An 11,654-nucleotide genomic window follows, 5' to 3' on the forward strand; every position below is an offset into this window, starting at 1 on the left:
CTACAGAAATCATTCAACTATTAACGTATTCAGCTATTTCAGGACATTGAGGCTATAACAGTTTGTTGTTTATACCTTTTTTAAACCCTTTCTTTTAAATATTAAGCTTCTTCACTATTTTTCCTACTCTTCCAGTTTAACATTTCACTTTCAAGTTTCCAACAAAGTCATTGCAATGCATTTGAGCTGTAACAATTTTGATTCAAATCATTTCACTTTTCTGCATTTCTCCGCTAAGTTCAGCAACACACTTATTTGGTTTTTGTAGCTAAAAGCAGCTACAGAGACCATTCAACTAATAACATATTCAGCTTTTTCAGCTAAATTCAGCAACAAATGTACACAGTTTACAGCATTCGCACGCATTTTCTGCAGGAAATGCATTTTCTAGTTAGAGGTTAGGATTAACTTTATTGATCCCTTGGTGGAAATAACAAATTACCCAGCAGAATATAGTCAAAGATCCTCAGTCAAAATAATGCATCTATGATTATTATCCAATTTGTATCCAATAGCATATTAGATATTAATCGGAAATGGGTTGGTGTGCAGAATTAATATACTAATATAATATATATAATATTAAAATTACTTTTGTGATTTAAGAATATTCTGACACTCATACTTTCATACGTTTACTAAAATGTTGGATATTGGACTTGAACAGAGTATTCTACACTATGGTATGATGAGTACTTTTACTTTATTAACATAGGCTATATATATATATATATATATATATATATATATATATATATATATATATATACAAACAGTTCTTCTTTCACTACTGCCTGCTTACATACTTTTACTTAGGTAACGATTTAAATGCAGGATTTTCCCAGTGTGACATTTGTACCTTACTCAAATAAAGCATCGGAAAACCCACTGAAGTCCCTCCTCTGAAGTATTTTCCCAGCTACAGGGCGATGTGTCAGCCGCACAACCTCCAGAGGATCTAATGTGCTGCCTCCAGGTGTTGTGAAATAGTTTTGTGAGGGTGCGGTATGTCGTGATCCCTCGCAAACTGCTTTTTTTTCAGTGGAGGGGCGGCCAATCGCCACATGGGGGTCTTTACCTCGAGGCCTTGGCCATGCCGGTGAGAGCTGCTCCACACAAGCAGATCTGTGTTGGCGGCTACATTTCACAACAGAGTAGCAAAACTAGCAACTACAGAAATCACATGAGAATCCTTTGACCGACAGAAGAGGGCGGTGAGAGAAGCGATTAGGCAGAGATATTCAAAGAAAGAGACTTGGCAAAAGTTGGAAAGAGGTAGAATAGTTAAGTTGCATGAATAGAAACATCTCATAATGTAATATATAAACGTTATCCATCATGAGGGCTGTTTTTCAGAAGACTGAGCACTTTCATATTTGATACTTACAACTTTAGGCTCAATACAAAGGAGCCAACGGACAGGCAGCAGGAATGACACGAACGATATCTTAAATCTTAAATTCACATTCAGTGTGAATGCACCATCAGTTTTTCAAGGTTTAGCAAAAATGCACATGGAAGAAGTGAGCATTTGACTTGATAAATGAGACTTGGGTGATACATCACAATCAGAGTTGATGTTAAACCCATTTACTTAAATTCTTCAAGACAGTTTCAGTTTCCCGATATATCCATGCGAGAGAAAATACATTCTTGAGATTTGTGAGAAATGTATATTCAAATGATCATGTTGTGAATAGAATATTCCTGTAAATAGGATTCTAAATCTAGAAGTTGAACAACATATTTGAATATATATTTGTATATATATTTACTATTTTCTGTAAAGTCATAATCTCAAAGATTTGAATTCAGTCAGTCAAAACTCTATTTATCGCTGAACGAGGTACCATGGGGTTTGACCCCACTGATGGTGTCTGTGGAAATAATCCTGGGAAAAATCACAAGGGGTGCACACTGTTTTGATTTATAGGAATTGAGATCCAGCTGCAACTACCACTTATAAAGAAAATATCTTTCAAATTGTAACTTTAAGCAAAGGAAACTAACTAACTGGAAACTTTTGTTCATGTTGATGGATATGTGATAACTAACATTCTTGGCATAAGCCTTTCAAATAAACCGTCAATGGGTGAGCACTGTTTTCAGTATTGTATCACTCATTCCTTACAGTGATTTGTTTTTTGGGGGGGGGACTTGAAGCCAAAGTCAACACAGAGAATGCAGATGAATCCACTTGTTGTTTTTGTGTGGACTGTGGACACTGGCTGTGTTGGCAATTCCATTAAAACACTTGTCGATAATTTCTGCCCACAATTAGATATTGGAAGTTTAATGTTAAACAAAGACGGCCTCGACAAAACATCCCCATAAATTAAAACAAGCAAGTAAATACGGAGAAGTGGTTCCCTTTCGTTGCACAGGAGGGTTTTGTGCTGACGGACAGGGAGTGTTAGCAAAACAATCAGCTCTCCTTTGTATCATAATTGAATTTGCTCTCTCAGACCTCTGCTTCATGTGAAGTGATTTTCGGGCTGACTGAGCAGGAGGTTGTAATTCTGCCTGAGGTCGACACTCAGGATCGACCCGGCGAAGATAAAGAGACGGCGCTCGGAGGCGACGGTGGTCTGGGAGCTGCAGGGGGGGGTCACGCTTCAGTGGGTGAAAGGTTAAAGGGGTCACCCGGATGGAGGTGAGGTAAAGCAGAACACAGGTGATTTGTTATTGTGGAGATTCTGCACTTTAGTGAGGTACCTGTGCAATTCCCTAGTTGTTATCAGTCATTTCACTAATGTAGAGGCAACATATTCTACAATTATATTAGTTTTGTTGTTATTTCTATGGTATTAGTTAGGCATTCAGTTAAAGGGTCCATACTGCTAAAAAAACAAAAAACGATTCGCTATCCCCTCACTTGTTAAAAAAAAGAAAAACCACACTCTCTATGCTGAGTGTTGCTTGTGAATGGCTGGCACCTTTTCTGAAGTACATAACGATCAAAGAGAGTCACAGATACATGACATTTTCTATATTTGGGAGGATTATTTCTGACTCAGTCATGTTATAGTGTAAGATATAAAGCTCCTGTGTGAAAAGCTTAAATGTAGAATATAAAAACGAATCCTTAAGACTGAGAATTGAATTGCTGCTATGTTTCATTTAAGGAGGTGATTCCCAATACAAATAAGATCTAATGAAATAGGATCCAATAGAACTTTGTTGCACAAATCATAAATACAAAAAATAAAATGGGATTGCAAATATTGTTTTCGGGGACCAAAAGTAAATGCAAAGAAACTATTTTTCCCTCTATGCTTGGTCGATAAACGTAATCAAATAGAGGAAAGTAAATAAAAAACGTTAAACAATAGTTGTGAAACCCATTCAATCAATTAAGTAATCAACAATGCAATCACCAATCAGGATAAGTAGATTAAACTCACCAGTGCCATCACTATCATGGCACTGTGGAAAAGAGCCAAGACACCGGTTCCTTTAGCAGGAGACATGACGTCTTTTTTCGACTCAAACTGGACGTTTGTTTGACATCAGATCATCTTATCACGTTGCATTGAAGGAACTCATATCCCAAAGTTAAGGTCTCTTCTTCTCTGGTGTCCCATCGTTGCTCATGGTGTTCTTGTTTCTGCAGATTCTTCTTCTGGAGCTTTTTAAAAGTTCTCTTCTTTGCAGGCTTCTCCTCGAGGCTCGGTGGACACCGCGTCTCAGGTTTGAGGGACAATGTAGAAGTGTGTAATGAGAGAAGAGAGACAGAGGGAAGCACTGTGGACCAAATCTCCTCCTTTTACAGTTCTTTGGACGGCTGTCTATCAGACACAGGTTGGCTTTGATTGGCTGTGGCTTCCACCTCAGTTAACCCTTCGTGCTCATCGGCTCTGCTCCTCTGTCTCTGCTGTCTTGTTTGTAGATCTGTCTTTTTTCCGCTTGTCTCCTTCCAGACAAAGTAAAAGGGGCGGAGCTATAGACGTTTTCATTAGGCATGAAGACTTTAAGCAGTGGCAGTAATACAATATTTGCCTGTTTGCTGATTTAATCACAATTGATTACATATATCAATATTTTCTTAGAATACCCCCTAACGATGTTTTAACTCAAAAGAGAGCTATAACAATATTGTGGCATGAAAGTAATACTTTTTTCAAATATTCAGACACACTTTTGTGTAATTTATATGTAATAAATGTATGGAATTTCAACATATTTTAATGCAGTATTTCAAAAGTGTAATTCTGTCTCTAAATGTTCTATTTTCTTGGCTTTGCTGTAAAGTTCTTTGAATTACTCTCCCTGTATGTTTAAGTAAAAAACATTTAATTAATTTTCCTTAGAATATAAACCTTCTCCTTAGCCTTAATTGGTCAGATCTCTAGTGCACAAAAATGTTCTTTTATGTTTTTGTTTTTTTATCCTAGACAAGAATGGAGCACAGGCTTTTTATTAATATTATTATTATTATTATTATTATTATTATTATTATTATTATTATTATTATTATTATTATTATTATTATTATGTCCCTTTATCATCAAAAAGAAGCAGTATGATTTGATAAACGTTGGTCCCATGCCAAGAGTCCAACATTTATTTTCCAGTTCTCACGCTCGGACATTTTAGAAGGACAATGATACAGACCAGACTCACACTGCTTACTGTTTTTGCCAATTAACCTATCATCTCTAGAACTAACCTCGCTGATACTATCAGATATAATGAATACACAAATGATAAGGGAATCATAAATAATAATTTGGCTTATTTTTGGGATCAGTTGTGGTTTAACATGTGTGCTTATATATAAATGTTCCCAATGTCAACCAGAAACACCCAGGGGCCCTCTAAGAGATTTTAGGTTCCCATGGTTTACGAGTTATTCAACATTTTTCTCATTCAGCACTCCTTACAATGATCCAGGAATATATACAACTATATTGGAGAATGTAAATGACAACAGTATAAGTATTTAGTATGCATGGTATTCATTAGATGACGAACCAGCAACGTCTTTGAATATTTGACATGAACAAACATACTGATGTAACTAAGTACATCTACGCAAGTGCTGTACTTAAATAAGTAAATGTCTGCTTTACCTGATTATTTCCTTTTATGCTACTTCATTCTTCTAATCCACTGCATTTTAGAAGCCAATATTGTACCTTTATACTCCATAACAAGTTACTTTATATTATATTATAAAAATATAAATGATTAGCTTATACAAACAAATATATTTAAGAGTAAATAGACATGTTATTTTAGGTGGAGATACACAGGAACAGTAGACATAAAGTCATTCAAAGTAGTTCCACCTTTACCAGCTGTGATATATATATATATAATGATGGTATGCTTGGCAGGTGTAGTTTGGTAGAAAGAAACATTTGTATTCAATAACCTACATTATCTTGTATTGTTCTCATTTTTGTAGTGAACTGTCCTTTATTGCGCTTTTATTTTGAAGAGACCATTTCTAACGTCACGTTCTGACGTCACAACCAGGAAGTAACCGGTCTCACAACAAGGACAGCAGCAGCTGCGTGTCCAGCCGACTTGTCAAAACTGTACGTTTGGAAAAGTTAAGGCTTTTACATTTATTTAATGATGTGAAAGTTACAGGTTTCTGAAATTAAAGGCCTCACCTGCAGACGGAGGCTCGTAGTATTGTCTCCCTCCACATGTACAGCAGGTTACTGTAACACTGTATCCACTCTGAAGGGCATGGCGGGGGCGGCGGTGCTGAGGTCTCTCCGGATCCTACACCCCCGGACACTAGCGACTTCAGGCAGGTTTCTGGACCCGGGGGAGTGTGTCCTCTTCCCGGCTTCATGTGTGCTTTACCCGCCGTGGAGGAGCTCTCCTGCCCGGTCGCTGCAGGTGTGCTCCGCCCTCTGTGCAGGACACAACAAGTGGTCAAAGGTGAAAAACATCAAGGGACCTAAAGATGTGGCGAGGTGCAAGATGTTCATGAAGTTTGCTTTACTGATAAAGGTAGCTGTGAAAGGTAAGATCTTCAAGAGTCTTAAAGACGATAAGATATTGCATATACATTTCGGAGCGTTTCATGTTAGCTCATTGTGATGTTGGTTTAATCTGCAGAAGGGGGAACCAACCCAGGGATGAATGTAAATTTAGCCAACGTGCTGGAGCAGTGCAGAAGCAAGAACATGCCCAAAACATCAATAGAGTCCGCCATCAAGAATGCGGTAGGTGGAATGGGTGAAAAATGAATGAAATAACTAAACAAAATACAGACCTAGACTAAAGCCAATATAATGAATGAATGAAAAAAATAAATGTGGAAAGAATATCTTAATAGACTAAGTGTGCTATAATAATTAAAAAAATATTATTATTATTATTATTATAATAGCAGCTTAAGTCCTTTATACTTAACAGCATCAATGCTACTTGGCAAAGAGAACAACAAATGTTTCCTTAGTTGTTACCTGTCTGTATACTTATCCAGTATAGAACATATCATGAAAATGCTATTGTTATGATATAAAATGCTACGATGAACTCATTCATGTATTTTTCCTTGGCTTGACTGGAAAAGACCAAACCAGGGTTGCAGCTCACTTATGAAGTTCGGGGGCCGGGGGGGTGCATGCTGCTCATCGAGGCGCTGACTGACAACCGCACAGGCACCAACCATGAAATCAAACGGCTGCTCTCAAAGAACGGGTATGCTTATATGATATGAAGCAGTTCTGTACTACGAATTGCACACTACAACATTCTGCACACTTCAACATTGAAATGACATTACATGTCACAATATTTCAAGGCGATAAAAGCAAATGATTACACTTTATAACACTGCTATACTGTGAAAATATTCTACACTGAGTACTTTTAATGTTGATAGTTAAAAAACATTTAGCTGAACTTTGTACTTGTATTGGAGTATTAAGGACAATAGTATTACTACCACTTCCACCACTGGTCAGTAGCCACTAGATGTCCCTAGTGGCTACTGGGCTAAGAATATAAACACAACAATGAGAAAAATACTGCTTTTAAACTAAAAACGTACCTAATACAAACCCATATGTGGTTTATGTATTTCAATCAAGTATGTTTTCTCCCACTACTCACCCACAGAGGGATGATTTCAGAGGGAGTGCGCCACAACTTCATCAGGAAGGGGGTGGTGGTGGTCCCGGGTCAGAACGTCTCCACAGACAGAGCTCTGGAGCTGGCCATCGAGGGGGGAGCCGAAGATGTCCAAGAGAGCGAGGATGAGGAGGAGCAGCCCATCCTGAAGGTCAGACATGTTTCTAAGGAGAGCAGTCCAGAAATATGAGGGAACAATAGAAATATTCAGTCCCATAAAGAAAATAACAACATTTTCTCTTTTTTTTAATGATTTTAATGCATATCCATCTTGTGTTTTTGACTGTTTATCAGATCAAATGATGTCCTAACCTTGGGATTTGGAAATTATTAAAGGCACTATTTTCTCACATTTGAAGACACAATGTTGATGAGGACTATAATAGTAAATTTCAGCCCAACCACAGTTTAACTAATACTGTGATTTGTTTCTCTGTCCTCAGTTTATCTGTGACATGGTGGAAACCAGTAAGGTGCGGGCCTCACTGGGGAAGCTTGGATTGGAGATCACGTCTGTTGGGTTGGAGTTTTTACCACGCATATCTTTGTCTCTGAGTGAAGATCAGCTGGAGGCGGCTTCAATGCTAGTAGAAGCCCTCAGTGACTGTCCAGATGTAGTTCAAGTCTGGGACAACATCCAGGCTGACAGCTGAGGACGTATCCGGGACATTTTGTGGACGCTGAATATCGCATGTTGGATATTATATTTCGAAAGAGAAAAAACCTGTACCGCTTGTCTGTGAGGAACTATAAGCGGAAGAAAGTTGTGGTCCTTTTCATGATGTATACTTCAATGGACATTTCTGTAATATATTCTCTCAAAAGATTGAAATTACTAGAGTATCATTACGAGCCGGCGCCAAAAGACTTCTGCATTTTCATTTATTTTATTCTAGTCAATGCTGTATTTAAAAGTTTGTAATACAGTAAGAATTGATAACCACATTCACGTCCCTTTTCTTTAGCTCATCATTCATGGGATGCTGGAGAAGATTAAACGTTTTACCAAAATCAAATGTAACTTTTATTCATTGGATATGGAAGAAACGTTTATGTATTTACATGGATCAATTTAATATGATTTCTCTTTTAAAGATACCATCGAGACACAATGAAATACACAGTACACTACAGTACAATAGCCTCTTTAAAAATATTTTAAATGACATTACTCGTTTTCCTACATAATTTATTAATATGCAAATATTTTTCAATGACAAAATTTAACTGTTAAATTCAATAAAATGTCGTCTTTACTGAAAAGTCAATTATCAGGGTAGATGCTCGAGTCTGGACGATTGAAGTTTACACATCAAATATTTGGCCGTGATAATAAATTGTATGTTCAGTCACAAAATCATGTTGTACGTATACAATACAAATAGAGACATCATTCTTCACACTGAAGCTCAAATTTCAAAGGGAAGTAACACATAACACACATATTTATGTATATAGAGTATATGGCTGAAGGTTACAACTGAAGGACGTTTTGAGCCAGCGTCATAACAGGTCATTGACCCCACAAATGACTGTCAATAAGACCCCACATCAACAGTATGTATGTGATATATTGAGCCAGCTCCGTACATTTAGCTGGCCGATTTTGTTGTTTACAGCAGTGTGATGTACGTCCCAACCTGAACTATACTTTAGATCTACACAGCCAAACTGCATACACGAACACTAAAATCGTGATTTGGTTTTAGCGGGGAAGTCCAGCATAATGGCACTGAGCCCATTTGCTCTGTTTATCAATGCTCATCATTGATTTTCCCCTTAGTTCCTCTCAGCTATAGCATGGCATTGATTTGTTTCCTGTGCTGGTGAGTGTCACGCGGCAACATGCGAGCTGCAGGCCAGTCCTCTGCCCTGTGCCCGAGTGGAGGGTTCAACATTGACGTCTGAATGACAGAAGTTCATTTATTTTTCTTAAATATGAACTATGAAGGAAGAGAGTGAATGTTTTCGATAACACTTTGTCCAGAAAGTGTCCTGAAGTGTGGATATCTGAGTCATGGTTGTCTAAGTCCAAGAAGGATCTGACATTCTGGTTTCGAATCAGGTACGTTATATTACTTACAATGAAATTAAGCTTTGCTGAAGATTTGATAGCGATGTTTCCACTATGTAACCGTGCCTTCTCTACGCAGTAACACTGTGAGTCAAGTATTGAGACTGTCTAACACATTTGTTCCCTAATTTGGAATCAATAAAGTATATCTATCAATCTAGTGTTAAAGGGCAGAAGTGTTTTGGGAGGGGCACAGCTAGATGGGCATTCTGGGAAATCGAGCTGAGATTAATTTGTTAAGGGCGTTACGGAATATTAAACATCACTGAGTCACTTGTTTTGCTTGACATGCTTGAAATTGGAAAATATAATGTTATACGAATCTACAGTATTAGTCCAGTAAAGCAAGAAAATGATAAATAATAGAATAATGAAGTGAAAAATGATATGTTATACTATAAGAAGTAAACAGAAGCTAAACATATGCAAAAATAATCTTTTGGTTCACTTTGGCCTGAATATAAATGTGTTTTCTGCTCACCTGTATTCCAGTAGAGCTCCATGTCTGACTCAGACCTTAAGATGAGTGGGGGTCCAGCCAGCAGGGGCCCTGAGTGCCGCTCGCCTCCGACCCCCAGGATAGAGCTGCTCAGCCCCTCCAAGGTGAAGGACTGCTCACAGAACGTCAAGGAGAAGGTCACACAGGTATGGAGCAGGAAAGGACGTCACAGATGCATTCACTGCTTGCCAAGTTAACGCCGTCATTAAGGAGATCATATTAATCGTGTTTTGAGGCTTTCAGAAAGTTGCCATGTTGAAAGACTGACACTAATTAACCCGCTAGTGGAAAAATCAGTATGTGGTTTGGTGGCTGGTTGTTTTCCTTCTAGGTGTGAAAAGCAAAGTTAATTGAGCACCGGTTCAATTCAGACCTATTGTTGTCGCTGTTGTAGCCCTGAGGCTCGGCATTCTGCATCACTGCCTCTTTGGGAAGCTCTGTGATGAACTACAACTGTCGACACTTTGTGACCTTGCTGCACGGGGTCACTGGCTAAAACCTAACCTTTTCCATCAATCTCTCTATATCAAACTATTTATCTGTGCACCTGGTAAATACAACTGTCTGTCTGCAATGAGTGTGACATTTGTCAGGGCTTCCAATGTTAAGTTTAAGAGAACATGAGGAGCGTGGCAGCACATGAACTCTGTCGTGTGACGCCCAACTCATCACTCCAGCCCCCCCCCAGCTCACCAGTATCCAGCACTCAGTCAGATCCTGCATAGTAGATTACAGACCACAACATTCTTTAGCTTTTTAACTATCTGCAAATAATTGTATGATCTGGGGGGAAAACCTTACTCAAGTCACGCCTCTGTTGGGAATTGGTTGGACCTACATGGTCGCAGTGTGTCTTCTAGAAAGGTATTTTGTTTAATATTAGTTCACAGAGTGTACTTGTTTTGCTTGGTGTCAAAGTGAAAAGCCATATTTGTAATGTTGGTTCAAGTAAAAGTGTTCATTTGGCTTCTGGGAGAACAAATTGTCTTTCTAAAATGCATTCAAATGCTCCTAAACATCTATAGTTCAGATTTGACTATAGAAGAAATATGATGGAAGGGAACATTGAAACATTTGCATACTGATGCATTCTTTATATTTAGGTTCTTTCTTTGGAGTCCGATGTGCTGCCCGAATACAAACTCCAGGTGCCAGAGACAACATGGTTGATCTTGCTACACTACAGCCCGGTCAAGGCATTTTGGGACTGGATTATTCTCCTCCTGGTTCTCTTCACAGCTGTTTTCACTCCCTACTCGGCCACCTTTCTCCTGGATGAACATGGGGATATACGTCAAAGGAGTCATACTTGCGGCTACACATGCAACCCTCTGAACGTGGCAGACCTTTTGGTGGACGTGCTATTTATTGTGGATATTGTCATCAACCTTCGCACAACTTACGTGAACCGCAACGACGAAGTGATCACACAGCCGAGCCGGATAGCCAAGCACTATATCAAAGGCTGGTTCCCCATTGATCTGTTCGCAGCGATCCCTTTCGACCTTCTCATTTTCAGATCTGGCTCTGACGAGGTAAGAGATCTGCCTCTCTGCAGATTATATGATATGATTTTTACAGAAGAACCCAAGTTAACATCGTTTGTATCGAGTGCTGCAGGGATGATGTGGTGTTGTAGGCCAATCTTGAAGTTGGCACCACCTTGGTTCCCTTGACTGAAAGCAAAACAATGATTTGTTTATTATCTTTCAGATTATTACAAAATTCAGCTCAATGTTTGATACTTACACAAGATCATCTTCATAACAATCTAATGTAAACCACACCACGGTTACAAGATCAACATTCGACCACTGATGTTAAATGTCCCAGACAACATCTGTGGTCTCATTTAGCCGCTTGTTAGCTATTGTCTATTGAGGCATTAGATGTTGTAGAACAGGGGTGCCCACACTTTTTCAGCTTGGGAGCTACTTTTAAAATGACCAAGCCCAAATGATCTATGATCTACCTACAGGGCCG

At 38.6% G+C, this 11,654-nt stretch overlaps 3 protein-coding genes across 3 annotated transcripts in view; 2 read left to right on the forward strand and 1 right to left on the reverse strand.

Moving 5' to 3' along the window:
- The window catches only part of pth3r (parathyroid hormone 3 receptor), a 9,631-nt gene extending 6,161 nt beyond the window's left edge, over nt 1–3,470 (reverse strand). The window contains exons 1-2 of the mRNA XM_010772677.1: nt 3,405–3,470; nt 1,079–1,137 (exon numbers count right to left, since the gene is read on the reverse strand). Of these exons, the coding sequence (XP_010770979.1) occupies nt 1,079–1,137; nt 3,405–3,470 (125 nt within the window). The remainder of the gene's footprint in view (nt 1–1,078; nt 1,138–3,404) is intronic.
- Nucleotides 3,471–5,462: 1,992 nt separating this feature from the next.
- On the forward strand, nt 5,463–8,114 carry LOC104946772 (translational activator of cytochrome c oxidase 1). Its single transcript, XM_010772654.1, has 6 exons — nt 5,463–5,543; nt 5,698–5,983; nt 6,079–6,185; nt 6,539–6,666; nt 7,087–7,249; nt 7,542–8,114. Exons 2-6 carry the CDS (start codon nt 5,701–5,703, stop codon nt 7,749–7,751), a joined length of 891 nt encoding a protein of 296 aa, XP_010770956.1. The 5' UTR covers nt 5,463–5,543; nt 5,698–5,700; the 3' UTR covers nt 7,752–8,114.
- Nucleotides 8,115–9,673: 1,559 nt separating this feature from the next.
- The window catches only part of kcnh6b (potassium voltage-gated channel, subfamily H (eag-related), member 6b), a 9,503-nt gene continuing 7,522 nt past the window's right edge, over nt 9,674–11,654 (forward strand). Inside the window, exons 1-2 of the mRNA XM_010772678.1 lie at nt 9,674–9,817; nt 10,775–11,206. Coding sequence (XP_010770980.1) covers nt 9,674–9,817; nt 10,775–11,206 — 576 coding nt within the window. The remainder of the gene's footprint in view (nt 9,818–10,774; nt 11,207–11,654) is intronic.

This window comes from Notothenia coriiceps, unplaced genomic scaffold, assembly GCF_000735185.1.
Source record: "Notothenia coriiceps isolate Sejong01 unplaced genomic scaffold, NC01 NC01_scaffold00011594, whole genome shotgun sequence".
In the NCBI taxonomy this organism is placed as follows: Eukaryota; Metazoa; Chordata; class Actinopteri; order Perciformes; family Nototheniidae; genus Notothenia; species Notothenia coriiceps.